The 15,360-nt window shown below is 37.5% G+C and overlaps 3 protein-coding genes across 5 annotated transcripts; all 3 read right to left on the reverse strand.

Moving 5' to 3' along the window:
* Positions 1 to 321: 321 nt before the first annotated feature.
* On the reverse strand, positions 322 to 6,842 carry LOC140777740 (E3 ubiquitin-protein ligase GW2-like). Of its 3 annotated transcripts, XM_073122071.1 has the most exons (10): positions 6,732 to 6,831; positions 6,602 to 6,643; positions 6,035 to 6,369; positions 5,788 to 5,839; positions 5,638 to 5,683; positions 5,476 to 5,557; positions 5,216 to 5,375; positions 5,022 to 5,124; positions 2,525 to 2,591; positions 322 to 1,110 (listed from the first exon to the last, which is right to left on the reverse strand). In XM_073122071.1, exons 3-10 carry the CDS (start codon positions 6,224 to 6,226, stop codon positions 580 to 582), a joined length of 1,233 nt encoding a protein of 410 aa, XP_072978172.1. In that variant the 5' UTR covers positions 6,227 to 6,369; positions 6,602 to 6,643; positions 6,732 to 6,831; the 3' UTR covers positions 322 to 579. The 3 variants fall into 3 exon arrangements, with proteins under 3 accessions (XP_072978172.1, XP_072978170.1, XP_072978171.1); XM_073122069.1 differs by having other exon boundaries at positions 6,602 to 6,842; XM_073122070.1 differs by having other exon boundaries at positions 6,035 to 6,643.
* A 2,041-nt stretch (positions 6,843 to 8,883) lies between these two features.
* Positions 8,884 to 9,584, reverse strand: LOC140777021 (uncharacterized). The gene is made up of 2 exons (XM_073120923.1): positions 9,264 to 9,584; positions 8,884 to 9,188 (listed from the first exon to the last, which is right to left on the reverse strand). Exons 1-2 carry the CDS (start codon positions 9,337 to 9,339, stop codon positions 8,884 to 8,886), a joined length of 381 nt encoding a protein of 126 aa, XP_072977024.1. The 5' UTR covers positions 9,340 to 9,584.
* An 813-nt stretch (positions 9,585 to 10,397) lies between these two features.
* Positions 10,398 to 15,136, reverse strand: LOC140777797 (14-3-3-like protein D). Its single transcript, XM_073122147.1, has 7 exons — positions 14,957 to 15,136; positions 14,558 to 14,864; positions 14,382 to 14,469; positions 12,253 to 12,362; positions 12,024 to 12,172; positions 10,707 to 10,756; positions 10,398 to 10,591 (listed from the first exon to the last, which is right to left on the reverse strand). Exons 1-7 carry the CDS (start codon positions 15,018 to 15,020, stop codon positions 10,589 to 10,591), a joined length of 771 nt encoding a protein of 256 aa, XP_072978248.1. The 5' UTR covers positions 15,021 to 15,136; the 3' UTR covers positions 10,398 to 10,588.
* Between the last annotated feature and the right edge of the window lie 224 nt (positions 15,137 to 15,360).

A 15,360-nucleotide genomic window follows, 5' to 3' on the forward strand; every position in this document is an offset into this window, starting at 1 on the left:
GGGGTTTCTTGGTGTAATGCCCCCCTCAATGTTGTTCTTTGCTGGTATCTACCCTACTGTTCTTAGCTGGCACTAGAGAACATAAAGAATTATACTTCTGCAGAACAAAAGTTACTTGAATATGTTCAGTGTAAAAGATATAGCATTTCAACAAGTCCACTTTACAACATCTGCCTACACTTGCAGCCCTATTTGAATTCTATTTAGAATCAACAGGGGAAATTTAAGTGCAATCTGGAATATGCAAAAGCTTTTGACAAATAAACCACTTATATTGGAGTTATCCTCTTGCATTCTGCCTCAAGAAAGCACCCCAAAGCAAGACTAGAAATTATTGCACATTCTATTACCATCTGAACTATACTAGCCTGTTCCTCCATCCATCCAAATGTTACATCTACATTCTTTCCCTCATTTTTCCCCTCCCTTTTTTTACATTTGTATATGAAAAAACTAAGCAACAATGAAAGAACGAGCTATAGGAACAAGACACAAAGTAAAACAATGAGAAAAGGAAAGAAAAAGAGAAAATTAAGGGAACTAAAGGTGTGCAAAATCCTACAGCCAAACAATCAATCGCTACATCCACGTTAACCCTGGAGCACCTGTCCTGGCTCGAGCCTCTGCTAGAGAAACAGCCATGGCTAGCATCATCTGTTCTTCAAAGCTCTCTGGAAGAAGGTGGCCTGGAGCCATGGTAACACTTGGGACCAAAGCTGATGAAGCCCCTGGATCTACCATGACATCAGAGCTGGCATAACTGGTACCAGCCTCTGCCACCTCTGACCACTGGTCACTTGAACACTCACCGCCCTCTCTTATCATTCGCCTTCTACTGTTAGTCCAGCTCCCTTGAGAATTATTCTCTATCAAGCTCAGATCTCCAGATGGTAAGTTATCTGATCTTTGGAGTATATCGTATGTTGAAGTACTACCACCAGCCATAGCAGGAGATTCCCCATTCCTGTGCTGGTGCTCAGCTAGAGCTGCAACTGCACAAGCAAACCCACTAGAAGGAGATACTTCTACGTTGGAGTCGTAGCGTTCTGAGCTGGACGGCTCGGGCAACATACTGCCAAGACAACCTGGATTTCCCAGAGTTCCTTGTTCCTGTTCAGAGATATTTTCAAAACAATGACATTAATAATCTGGAGGAAAATATAATGAACTATTTCTATATATAGATTCAGGATTATTTCTATTTCCAATATATTATTGTCCACCTTTCTCAGTGGCATTTGAAGCAAGAAGTCAATCAAACAAAAATGCATTTCACAATTTATATTGGAGGTAACACCAGATTTATGGCACAGCTGTATCAGTCAATCATATGACAGATACTAGTATGAGTATGGTGGAAGTCTAAAATGAATTATAAGGTGATGACTGACAAAAAACACAACAACATTGGAGAACTCATGGTAAAAGGATTCATTAATCTGAATAGATTTGGCTTAAGAAGTGCTTGGTTGCAAAAAAGGAGATTTCCCCAGTAACTTTTTTCTTTCTTTTTTGGTACTTCTGAAATATAATTATTTACAAAATCGAAAGTGGGAAGGGAATAGAGAGACAATGAGAAAAGAGAAAATTGGAAGAAAAGAACCTTCTCACAGTCTGGGAGATTGAATAACTTTAGCAGAGTGAGACAGGTAGGAAAGTGGATTAACCTACTATTCAACCACTCTCCCCCAAAATATTACACACTGTACAATAGTACCAAAACTCACCCAAATACTCCCTTAAAAAGAAAGGGGAGGTATATAAGATGGATAGAGTTTGCTACAAGGATTTGGAAGAGCAGCAGTGAAATTGAAGTTGTCCTAGATAGTCAACATCAAGTAATGGAAATTCCTGAAACTGAGCCAAAATAGCAGGACTAGGCTTGTCACTAAGATGCACTGTTTGCAATTTCCCAATGAAGTACCACCTCTTACCAACAGAGGACTTGCAGAGATACTGAAAAGAGAAAGAACAGCAGGCAAGAAAATTTCAATATATAGTAAGCTCGGCAAATCAGATATTTAACTTTGAGATAATAAAACATAGATGAAAAATGCAGCGACCACATCATGAAAGCTGCTTTACATTGTAAACTTCGCAATCAGTTGTGTCAATCAAGCTTTGAGTTCTCAATCAGCTACATCACATATTTCAGTTTCATTTATTCATTCATTCTTTAAGGTAACAAAATGATTGTTGCCCTAAAAACAGCAACAAACAATTAGTTTCTTTCAATGGAAGGACATGCTTCCCTATCCATGGAAAAGGGATAAGGAAGCATGTCAGCAACGGGCCTATAAATAAAGATCAGACCCAAGTTGCCAAAAGCATGATCAATATGTAATCAATAAGTGATGATTCATCAGTACTAAATAATTTATAGCTACCTATATTATTTACAATATCCAGGCTATCTGTTCGGTTAGAAGAACACAACGATCAATAATTCCTCATTAAACTAAAGAAAAGCACCAAATCTTCTCAAAAGAACTTCAAAAACTAGGTCAGATTGTCTTCAAATCACCTGTATAGAGAGCCAGATTGCTTCCATAACCATTATATCCTCCAGATCCAGGTCAAAATTCCCATCCCTGCATTCAATAAAATGTTGAGATGAAAATTCAAGTCCAGTTAGTTCACAACATGTTGATAGTATCAATAGATATTGGATATGCAGCTATTAGAAGATAGGAAAGATGTAATGCATGCAAAACTTCCTAATATTACTGAAGTTGCGAACTCGTGAATAAGGTATAGAAGTACAGAACAATAAAATAGCATATATTGAGCAGAAAGTTAAAAGAGTGCAGGGGCAGATACATATTAGGTACTGAAGATTATATCAAAATCAAAAAGGTAAAGGAAACATTGGGGCTAAGTTGCAAAGAGTAAAGAGTAACCAGAAAAGCATAGAAGCAAGCAGGCCTGGTCATGAACTGATCGTTATGACATTGGAATGCATATTGTTTTTCATTGTAGGCATAGATCAGGGAAAGAAAAAACAGAAAGTGAGGCCTTTTGATTTTAGTTTTGTCATCTTGTAAGAGAGTTGATCATACTACTAACAATTACATTACAAAAGTGTGTTACTTGCAGTAATGTCATTATACTCTCAGTACAAAATACTATAAATATGTTATAACAGCTAAATGAAAGTATGATCTAATCAGTTGCCAAAATGAATATGAAGTGCTTAGATTCCAAACAGAATTTCCCACAGCAAAGCCCTCCAACCATGTAAAGAACATGTAAAGTAATGAACAGAAAGCACCTATGCCAACTATGGGCAGAACTGTAGAGTAGAAGCACCTAAAGACTTTGTAGAGTAGAAGCACCTAAAACCTATTTCCAGCAATATGAGATCACTAGAGTACAGCTAGGGGTGAAAACGGATCGGATACGGATCGGATAGTGCTCAACCCATATCCGGATCCGTATTTTTAGTTCGGATACGGATTTAGATACAGATATTAGACGGATAACAAAATTTAAAACCATATCCTAACTAAATGGATACGGATAATTTTCGGATAAAGGATCGGATCTTAAACGGATATTGATTAAATTTAAAATAATTATAATATTTTATTTAAATATAATTAACACAAAATTATTAAGAGTTTTACGACAAATAATTTTTTTGTATGTCAAATATATAAAATTAGAGAAATTAATCTCTATAAATAATAAATAATATATTATTAGTAATAATATTAATATTTACTATTTAAATAAGCAAACTAAAAACTGTAAATCATTTTAAAAAAAATGTGGGTAAACGGATATCCGATATCCGTATTCGAATCCGAAAAATTTATCCGACCTGTATCCGAATTTTTTTCAAAAATTCTATCCATATCCGAATCCGAGTCGGATAGAAATTTTTTATCCGAATCCGATCCGAGTCGGGTCGGAGTTAATCTGACCCGTTTTCACCCCTAAGTACAGCACATGGCTGGACAAGAAGAATGACAATTTTGCATTAACTCAAAGAAGAAAAACTATGACTAAGGCCACAACCCACAAAGTGCTGCTGGATATGGCTATTAGTATCAACAGTCAACATGCGTTCCTACCTTGAAAAATGTGAAAACTGGACTACTAAGATGCAATTTTTCATATAAATATTTAGGTACATCTATATATGAACCCGATATAATAGATATATTGCAATAGAATATTGAGAAATCTTTATACAAATTAACATCCTCAGAAAATCATAATCTATGATGTATCCAGCAGCAAGTCCTGTTGAAAAATGCTTCAAAACTGATATCTCGAAAGAAACCAGTTTAGCATGAGGTGAAATTGAAGGCCTAACAATCCTGCAGGCAAAAGAGCCTGCTGCACAGGCCCAAAGAGGTATTTAGTAAAATATCTAACAAACATCAACAAGATGGAAACCAAGGATGTCAGGCAGCTGAGTAGGTATTAGAAAATTTTCTTCTTCTCTGTATTATCTTGAAATTCAGAGAGAAGAGTTTCTATTTGGCTGGTAAGAGTTACAAATTTTTATAAAGAAGAGGATATTAATTGAAAATGAAATGTAAACTTCTGATATTGGAAATCTTTTGTTCTTAACCTCTCGACTAGTTATTATTTGACTACACATGGAGCAAGTACAAGCAAAATATAGGCCTTCAAGTCAAGTTGCAATCAAACCAAAGATAACTCCTCAGGTGTCTAGATAAGAAGAATTCTAAGCCAAGAGGTAAGGACTATGTTTTGATTGATATAATTGTCATATCTCAGGAAGAAAAGGAGAAAAGTATAAATCAAGTGAATGGACTTGCATAGATATGGTTTCATACTTTCATCAACAAAATCATTGTTCTTGCATAACAGAATAGTGTGAAAGTAACTGAATATACCTACAAGAACAAAAGAATGTGATATCAAGAGAACAATCCTTACTACAAGGTAACTGTTGTCATGATCACATATGGGTTTACTAACATTGGAACAGAATATAAATGACAAAAGATGAAACTGCACAACTTGATCAACACACAGGCACGCACCGATTCTGCATTGTGTATGAAGGCCGTGAACTTGCTGGTGCAGAGAATGGTGGTTGAGATGAAACAAACTCACTCCCTACGGCTGTGCATCTAAACGATGGTACTGTCAAATAAATATACAAAATCAGCCAACTGAAAATCAGTAAAAGAGTCAACTCTAGAAATATATAAGTCAAGCAAGAAGCAACAAGAACCTGAATGCGAGGTACTACATATATCATGATGTTCCACCTCTGCAGGCATCAATTTTCTGCTTGATGAACTTATAAGTTCTCTCTTCTTCACTCTTTCTACTTCATCTTGAAGCTCTTGCTGCCGCATCCGTATTTGTGCTTCTATAACCCTCTGTTCCTCCTGCACATAAATAGAAAACTCTAACTAAATATGAAGCACCATTCCCCAAATTAAACAGCACTATGGTCCCAAGAGACAACAACAATCCCACGAAACTTACTACTTGTTCCTTGCCCTTTTCCTCTTTTGTTTTCACACCGCGATATTCCACAGCATAGTTCGAAGTTTTACAGAAGGGGCATCTTCCAAGTTAAGTAGCATTCTTTGCCATCAGCCAATCTCTGATAACAAAAATTAAAAACAACGAGAAAAGAAAGGATACTGTGTAGGGCGAGTTGAATGCGGTGGTTTCATCTGAAGAAAACACTCTGCAAGAGGCATCCAATTTAAGTAAGCCAAGGCAAATTAGCCAAATCAACCTCATAAAGGCAATCTTTTTTCACATAAAAAAAATTAGATTAGAGTAATTTACCAGTGCAAATGCCTTTCATGCAACATTTCGACCGATTAAGACTGGGGTAATGCTAGAGACATCAGACACAACACCACATATCACCACCAAGTAGAAAATTTAAATTAAAGTATAAATTTACTGTCTTACTGATTGGAAAACTCAGTCAAAAGCACATCAATCCTACTTCCATAAGGTATAACAATCACAATTTAGAAATCGCAAGCTGAAGGCAACAGTATCAGTTAATGGAAAAGAGGGCCCATACCAGAAAGCAGATAGGGCACTCCTCGAGATCCAGAGCAGAATCCTCCTCTCCCAGGTAGCAAGGAGCCAGCTTGGAGTCAAGAATGAGCTTCCTCAGCTTCTTGTGATCAATGTCGCGGTGCTGATACAAACCCTGCGGCCTCGTATACTTCTCATCCACCACCTGTCTCCTCCTACCTATCTTATTCCCCATCAAATACTTACTTTCAAATCCAACCAGAAAGGGCCTCCCTTTCTTCTCACTCACTCCTCAAATCCTCCAAAATTCATCTCCACACCTAGAACCGATCTAATTCCTCACCCAGGTCATCTCCCCTCGCCCTCTAGCTTCCAAATCTGCAACAAGGAGGTGGAAATCGCAGCCACATCAACATGCCCGAATCGTCTCCTCCGCCATCGAAATCAAGAGGCGGCAAAATCGAGATTGAAGCAACCCTAAGCTCTCTCCCCCTCTCTCCTCTTGCTTCTATTCTCTATTATGTACCTCTGATCTCGAGAGAGAGAGAGAGAGAGAGAGAGAGAGAGAGAGAGAGAAAGAAGAGGAGAGGATAGAGGAAAAAGAGTGTACCTCGGAGTTGCTCAGGCCGGACGGAGGATCGTTTCGTACGACCTGGGAAGCACGAGAAAGATCGAAGAATGATTGGAGAAGACGAGACGAAGAAAATTTGAGAGAGAGAGAGAGAGAGAGAGAGAGAGACTTAATAAAGAACTATCTCTGGTATCAGAACAGGGTGAGGAGAGATACCACGCTGCACCCACCCCGAGCTCTCCCCCTCTTTCTCGCTCTTCATGGAAAAATGCGGATATAACAGAGTTAGATGATGATGGCTAACATTCCATCAACTACCCAAGAATCGGTGCCAAATTTCAATTTTTGAGTCAATAACTCATCTCATTTTCAAAAATGTTCAATAGGCAGATATTTTTCACCGGCTAATTATATTTTATTCTCCATAATTTGGACCAAAATTATTTTACCCTTCCTTATCCTATACTTCTTAACTAAATTATATCTATTTAGTTCTTCATCAAAGTTAATTATATCTGTGCATTTAAATTTTTTTTAAAAAATATGATCATATTTATTCCATAAATTATATATTTATTTAAATAAAAATAAGATCATTTAAGTAAGTGCAGCACGAATGCTTGGGTAGTTGATGGGCAGTAAACGGTTAGCCTAACAAAGTTGTCTCAATAGATGCAGCTGCATGCTTTTAATTAGTGCCGGTGGTGTCACGCTTTTGTCTTTCACCTCTCTATCTTTATCTCTGTTGTTACTTGTTTGATTCCTTGCGTCCGTCAAGGGCTTCTCTAAAAATAACTCTGATTAAAAACGTTGATAAGTTTTATACTACTTATTCCTTGGACTTATACTCTATACTCATTAGAAAAGAGGAAATTAGATATATTTTTTTCTTCTTTTTTTGGAGGGGGGTGTTCCATTAGACGTGACAACCCAATCACGTGTGCTATATGGGGCCATGGTACTCTCAACAATATATCGTAAATACGGTAATAATGGAATTATGACGTCATTCTTCGATCCTGGCCGTTGCTAAATATAGTTCCCGAGATAGCCACTGGAATTAAATTAATATAGTAATGTATATCGTCTGGGGAAGGAGTGGACTTTGCTTGCGTATAGAAGTATACTTCCTCCTCCCAGAATCCAAAGTGGCAAATCAGGATTCGCTATTTCTCCCTTACTTGGCATGGCATGGCATGGCTTGGCTGCTTGTGTCTTGTTGATGATGAGGATTGACATGGCTCATGTTGACATATCTTCTTCTACATAAATATCTACTTGAGATTGTGAAGTAAACCTAAGACTTTAACTGGTACTTGGAAATAATTGGGTTACCCTATTGAGAGAGATCGAGAGTTCGCCTTCGAGAGGTCCAGAATAAATGTGGTCCAAAATTAGTTTATACGTTCAGTGCGGGCCGGGGCCGTGCCTGACCTTAACCTGGCGACTCTCCACCTCAATTTATGTAAATCATGCGTACTCAATTTTTAAGAACTTAATTATATTATTCCCAATACTTAATCTTTTAAGTGCAAATGGGCCCACTGAAACGTAATCCTGAGAAAAAAAAGTAAATTGGTCGGAAGAAAATAATAATGACAACGAGAAAATGATATCACAATTTAACTCAGAAGATGGATTGTCGAACTTTTTTGAGTTAAGCCTAATTCACTTGTAGAATATAAATATATATATATTTTTTGAAACTAACCTCATTATTATGTTATAAGAATTAAACAATAACTTAGCTTCTTATGACATATTAATTTCATTATTTTTTCTCATTTTATTATATATAATTTTTTTTAAATAATTTAATAATAATTCAAAATTATTATTTTGTCCTTAAATTAGACAACATCTAATTATTACTACTATTCTACACTCAATTAAGGGTATTTTTGTTATTTAATTTAAAATGTCACTTATTTTTAATACAAATTTACTATTCTTTATAATTTTAATATTAATTTTATATTATATTAAAAATAATTATTATACCGTGTTCAGCTAAATAATGTAATTACTTATATTGATATCAGCTTCTTTTTTATAAAAACTTAGACTACTTTTCTCTAGAAGTAATATTATTCTACGAGGGAACGGGAGCTAAAAGGTTAAAGCCTTTCTTGCCTCCGCCCCAGCGATCTCAGTGTTGATTTGAGCTGCAAGAAATTCGAACAAGTGGTGTAGATTAGAATCGCACAGACAAGAAGAGGGTTGGTTCTAAAGTACTACAAAGGCTCGTATTTATTGATCACAAAAGATGAACAGTATGGCTAGATTCTATCCATTTCATTAATCTATCAGCATATTATATATTATTCGAGTAGATAAACTAATTGCAACCAAACAGTTAAGATCGTCGAGAGAGAGAGAGAGAGGAATCTTACTTCAGAAACCAATTTTGGAGATTGCGTGAGATATCCCACCTCAATTCTTGAGCAGCGGCACGGTAGCTGGCATCGGGAGCGTCGATCTCCGACTTCTTGTCGAGGATATGGAAGCCGAGCTTGATCGCCGTGCCGCCGCTCGAGGAGGAGGCAGCGCTGCTCCACGCGGAGGAGATTTGAGAGTTTAGAGAAGAGGAGATGCGATTCCCTGGGCTGGAGATCCTTCTCGGCCTAAGGCGGAGGCAAAGGCGGAATAAGGTGCAAGTAAATCGAAGGTTTAGATCGAGAGAGAGAGAGAGAGAGAGAGTGGAGAAGGGAAAGCCTTTGGGTTCTCGCCTCTTCCATTCGTTGAAGCCTCTCTTGGAAGGTGGAGGGGAGCGCCATCGTCGTCAGGATCTCGGGATCGGAGGCGGGATGGCTAAGGGTGGTCAAATGCTGCGAGAAGGAAGAGTATTTTGGCGGGAGGAGCGGGATTAGTGGTTCGTTTAATCACATCGAGATGGTTAGTTTTAGTCATACCTCTACTTCAACAATCTTACCTTTGGATTGGTTGGACAGATATAGGGAATCATATTTGCTTAACAGTAAGGTTGAGGATGAATTAGAATGTATTTTAGCCTAGGCGGCCTTTGAATTGTAGAATAAGCCTTTAAATTGGTTAGATGTGCCAATTTTTTAAACTTCGAACGTAGAATAAGCATAAAGTTAATTTAATATAATGGAGATTATACTGATGTAGTATCTAAATAATAATTTATTTTTAAAATCAGTTTAGTAACATTCATTCTTCTCACTATTCTCCTCTTCTATCTAGAATTTTATATTTATAAATATATATATCTTCCTAAATAACTATTATTTCAACCCTTCTCTTCGATCAAACACTGTATTAACCTAAACTGATTTAAAAGGCGTGTAGGACTTTGGAATAATTTCTTAAGTAGTGTTCATTCCGCATATCCTCACTGTACCGGAATGTGTTTAAGATTTCCTACGATATGTTCCATCTCAAAAATAGAAAAAGAAAAAAAAATCCCCACAACGGAGGTAAAAGGAAAATAGTGCACGCATGTCCGAGTAGGAAATCCTACATATTGTTATGTAACCCAAGATTATTTTCCACCTAGTGAAAAAACAAAACCCCTTGGTAACGCATGATTATTGGAGAGTTCATCTGCAAAGCCACCTCGAGGCCATTAAGCACCCGCCCAATTTTCCTTCTTAATTAATACCCATTATTTCTCTTTGAAGAAAAGGAAAAGCCAACAGGACAAAATATTGGCCTAATCAGAATAGAAAAACCAGAGGCACAGAAAGGAAAGAAGGAAAAGGCTGGGAAATGCGATCAAACATCTCAACTAACAGTCACTTGTCAAAAGCTCCACGCTATCACAACAAATATCACATCTCAGACCATAAGTAGAAGGCAAGGCAATGGGATCAGATGCAAATGCAGCAGATGATGTATTAACCAATCCCTACATGGTACTTGAGTCCAATATTTTGATCTGAAATCCGCTAGTAGGCATTAACATAAACGCCTAAATGATTGTAGCAACAGAAAGATAGAAATCCAAGAGGAATATTTGCAGCATCACAAGCCTTCAAATGTAGGGACCAAAGCTGCCTTGCATCACTGCAGACAAAGAAGGACAAATCAGGAAGAGTTGTATACAAGGGGATGGCAAGACAAGCATATGATAGATTTAACAGAAAACGTGAAATTGGAAGAACCAAGGATGGGAAGTCACCTCCGCATCTTCACCTGCAACAGTCTTTCCTGCGCTCTCCCGAATATCTTCTGCAATGATAAAAAGGGACAAGACATCAGTTTAACAATTAAAAAATTGGAAGCTTCAGCCTAAACACATAAGTACCTTCAATTGAATTCACGATTAAAGTAAACATCCACATGGATACCCGTATTGAGTGAAAATACCCAAAAAAGAGGAAAAAATGAAGTTAAATCTTTATAATACTTTCTGCTAGTAGCAGCAGGAACAAGAATTGTTCCATTCGTGGAAGTATTTATTAGATTGGCATTGTTTAGGCATACTAAGAAAAATGCACATATATAATGAATAACTATCTCAGGATACTTCAATGCAGCCACTCAAAAGCTAAACAAGGACATCCATCCCATGAATTCTTTTAACACAGATCTCAACATTTCCCAGAAAGAGAGCATTGGAAAGTAGATAATTTTGTACCGCAATAAAGAATGGCATTTGGATATAAGTTCTTTGAAATGAAAATACCTGCTTGGCCATGAACCCAAAAAGAATGTGCAATAACAAGAACCTAGAGTCTTTATCTAGCAGTCAAAAAGTGCAAAATCATTGAATCACTGAAATATTTTCTTGCTTTCAGCAGTCCTCATCATCTGGAAACAAAATAAAATTCTTCTTCTCGGAATGAAATGATCTGAGCAATCAAGAAGCCAAAGTTGAAAGGAGAGGAAAGAATCAAGCTAGCAATTGAATGCCAATATCAAATATATCGGGAAGATGACCATGTAGACAAACCAACAATACCTAAATCAAAGACTGTTTCATTTTCCAATTGTAGTTAAAAGTCCATTTTGTGCTTTTATTCTCCATATACATAATACGTTATATGAGGAAACAGAGAACGCAAAATGGTCCCTTATCCCAAATTATTTATACACTAATGAGCACCTTTGTAGCTTAGAAAGAAAAAGTAATAGTGGAGGATACATGAGCAGGGTTTGAGCAGGGTTATAAATGGATCGAGAGCACAACTACAACCTCCAAAAAAATTCTTCCTAGAAGGAGCAGAGTTAATTGAGGCAGTAGAGAGCTGAAGAAATTATTTATACTCAACCTCAGATCAAAAGGATAGAATAGTTAAAATTCAAATTAATATATGTTGTTTGCCTATCATTAGTCAGGAAAGAAATCTGCACAATTTAAATGTCTAAAGATGTCCTGAAAGACATGTAAAGAATAATATTAGTCTATAACAAATGAGAAAGCTATAAATGTGTCACCAATCAACAATATATGAACCTGCATGAACAACCAATCCCACGTAAGAAAAGTTATTACCTCCATCCTCAGGGATGTCGGAGGTCCACAAGGTGAGATTATCCCTCAAAAGTTGCATGATCAATGTGCTATCTTTGTAAGATTCTTCATTTAGGGTATCAAGATCAGAAATAGCTTCATCAAAAGCTTTCTTTGCAAGGTGGCACGCCCTAATATAAAGTCAACTAGTCAAATCAGTGTCATCCTGGTGTAAGATTAGGCTAAAACGCATTTAGAAGATCACCAGTACCTTTCAGGCGAATTCATGATCTCATAGAAGAAGACGGAGAAATTTAAAGCCAAACCCAACCTAATTGGGTGTGTGGGAGCAAGATCTGTCTCCGCCGTGCTGGAAGCAGCCTGTCAGCAGGCTAGACACATTCAGAAGAAGAATTGTAGAAATTACTTTCTAAAGTGCAATAGCTATTATCTAAAGCATCACCGAGCAATATTCTACATCCAATAAAAAAAAAGCATCAATAGAAATACGAGATTTTCATACTTCTGGAAGGAATGAAAGTGACTGACAACCAACATCTAAGAGATAGATAACTGGAAGATTAAACAGAATAAATATGATAGATACGTTAAGGATTGCCAACAGCACCACAGTTATCTCAGACAGGTTTTACAATAATAAGTGGAACCGAGCAAACCAATTTATGATGTATTACAAAAGAAATCAGACATTTCAGGATAAACTACACTTTCTATAGTCCCATGAGTTACTAATTGTGCAATCTAACTTAAGCATCTAGCAATTCATTTAGGATTCTTCTGTCACCCAGGAAAATCAACACCATTATAGTGCTTTTTGTTACTTCAGATCTTTTATTGACCCATCTCACAAATCACCCATTAACTCACTATATCCTGACACCCTTACTGGTTAAGCATGATGATAATATGGAAGAAAAATAAGAGTATTGTAGTTCAACGTGATACATAACCAGAGAGCCACCAATACGTTTTTAATAAACTATTTTAATATAGGCTGTGGCGTTTGTGTACTCCATTTCTACAACAACTGTATTGTAATATGACAAACAAAAATTCACATGCGAAGCAACAACTCACTCTTGATAAGAACTGCTCTCAAATTCATGAAAAAGATAGGCATGTATCTTGATCTCAGATCCTATCAAGGATCTAAGTGTAGTGTTTGACAAAAAGGACTACTACTATGTAAATGGTATCATAATCACATCCAAGAGTGCATGGAAGAGAACAAAAGTGCAGGTATGTAAGTCCAATTTGGTCATCTATTTTATGAGTGCTTTTGTGAGACCCGCTGTACTTGGAATTTAGTTTGAATGCTTCTTCTACAATCACTTTACATTTAAGTGCCAAAGATGAATTAACTTGTTATATCAAGTCCAATGATTTGCCTTGGCAAGCAAGAGGCATCAGGTAACCTGTAAAGAGACATTATTAGGTGTTGAAACTGTCATATCTGTTATGCCCAAAAAACATATGGCCAGGTCAAAAAGGAGGGATATCCCCTTGCATCGGAAATGGATCCACCACATTTTAGTACTAAAGGCACTAGATAAATGGGTTCTCATAGGTTGTTTCATCCTGGAATTAAGGATGACATCGAATGGACATATAGAAATTATAAAACCCTTCTTACCTTTCTATCCTCTGTAGGAAAAAGAACTATTTGATTTTTTTTTTTTTTTTTTTGACCTAGCAGTTCAATCTCCATATGTTGTTAAATCTATCCCCTCCAAGATGGGCCTAGATTATGATGGAAAGCATTTAGAGATTAATGTCAAAATATAAACAAATTGACAGCAGGTACAGATGCTAAAGAAGAATTTCTTCATGTACCACTATGGCAAAATATTTACTTCTGGAAAGAAGATTGAGGAGCTTTGCATAGTGAAGAGATTTAGTGCTAAAACTCTTGTGCATAGTTCACCATGAAAACCTAAGGCACCTTTTACTACACTTGCATGCATTCCTAGTAATCAAGCACTTACATAATCATGCCTGGATTCAATGTTGTTCTAAAGAAGCCTGCAAATAGATTATCAAATGCAACAAAAAAGAAAACTGAAACGCCAAAATAAACTTGCGATTGGTATACCTTGAAAGGCGTTAGAGCATTAAACCCACTTTGACATGCTTATACAGTAAAAGGAGAAACAATGAAACGACAAGGGAATATACTTACCAGGTAGAATATATTGCACAAACTGAAACAGTGATTTCAAAATGACAAAAGTTAAGTACCATATAGATCAACAAGATTTGAGAAATTGATACTGTACATTTGAGTAAAGAAAGTCAAAGAAGTCAAAGAAGCTCCAATTGCAGAAAGATCAGATCAACTCAACTAGAAACAGATCTTGAAAAGAGCTATAGACAATATACCTCATACGCCTTAAGAGACTTATCTGCAACCTCCTTCCTCTCGCTCCCAGTCTTGAACTCGGCCAGATAGCGATAATAATCTCCTTTCCTGCAACAAAAAATCAGAATACTCAACTCAACACCTTAAACCCCCAAAAGATCCACCACAAACGAAGTCGGATCTAGCTCTAGCTCACATTTTGTAGTAGAATACAGAGGACTCGGCCGCTGACGCCGAGGGGATAAGATGCTCATCAATCACGACCATGATATCGACGCAGATCTTGGAGAGCTCCAACTCCACCTTCTCCCTGTACTCCTTAATCCTCCTCACGTGCTGCTCGTTTCCCTTCGCCTCCTCCTTCTGCTCGATCGAGGAGAGGATCCGCCACGAAGCCCTACGGGATCCGATCACGTTTTTGTACCCAACAGAGAGGAGGTTCCTCTCCTCCACAGTGAGTTCAATGTCTAGGTTCGCCACCTTCTTCATTGCTTCCACCATTTCTATAGAAAGAGGCAAAGATAAAACCCTAAATCTAAGAAGGGGGAACCTAGGGTTCGCAGAAGCGGGGATCCGAGAGGGAAGGAAGGTTTACCATCGTAGCGCTCGGCTTGCTCGGCGAGCTTGGCAGTGTAGACGAGATCCTCGCGCGACGCCATTAGAGATCGGATCGGAACACCCCCTCCTCCTTTTATCTCTCTCTCTTCTCTCTAGCTTTGGGTTCTGAGCTCGAGAGGGAACGGTGAGAGGAGAAGAGGTTAGAGGAGAAGAAAAGATTCACCGAGGAGCGAGAACGCTATGGACTGAGAGGATCGGCTACGAATCCGATTGCAGGAATCTAGTACGATTAGGGTATTTCGCGATCAGAAAGATAAGGCGAAGAATTTCAACCGACTAAAATCCCAACTGAAATACTGAAGCTCCCAAATTTCTCAAGCGTAGAAATTTACTGCAATCTAGATTGCATACAATCAGATTGAAGATCTGGCCGGCTGCCAA

This window comes from Typha angustifolia, chromosome 15 (genome assembly GCF_048772165.1).
Source record: "Typha angustifolia cultivar Huaian chromosome 15, ASM4877216v1, whole genome shotgun sequence".
In the NCBI taxonomy this organism is placed as follows: Eukaryota; Viridiplantae; Streptophyta; class Magnoliopsida; order Poales; family Typhaceae; genus Typha; species Typha angustifolia.

Bases quoted from the DNA above. Each gene is read 5' to 3' on its own strand.
- LOC140777740 (XM_073122069.1), bottom strand. From the start codon at position 6,226: ATGGGGAATAAGATAGGTAGGAGGAGACAGGTGGTGGATGAGAAGTAT. The intron at 5,376-5,475 runs GTAAGTTTCGTG...ATTTATGTGCAG, and splicing joins AAAAGGGCAAGGAACAAGTA to GAGGAACAGAGGGTTATAGA. The intron at 5,125-5,215 runs GTTCTTGTTGCT...TTTATTTGACAG, and splicing joins ATGTAGTACCTCGCATTCAG to TACCATCGTTTAGATGCACA.
- LOC140777021 (XM_073120923.1), bottom strand. From the start codon at position 9,339: ATGGCGCTCCCCTCCACCTTCCAAGAGAGGCTTCAACGAATGGAAGAG. The intron at 9,189-9,263 runs ACTCTCTCTCTC...TGCCTCCGCCTT, and splicing joins CCAAAGGCTTTCCCTTCTCC to AGGCCGAGAAGGATCTCCAG.
- LOC140777797 (XM_073122147.1), bottom strand. From the start codon at position 15,020: ATGGCGTCGCGCGAGGATCTCGTCTACACTGCCAAGCTCGCCGAGCAA. The intron at 12,363-14,381 runs GTATATTGTCTA...GCCTGCTGACAG, and splicing joins AGTCTCTTAAGGCGTATGAG to GCTGCTTCCAGCACGGCGGA. The intron at 10,757-12,023 runs GTAATAACTTTT...TTATCATTGCAG, and splicing joins CGACATCCCTGAGGATGGAG to AAGATATTCGGGAGAGCGCA.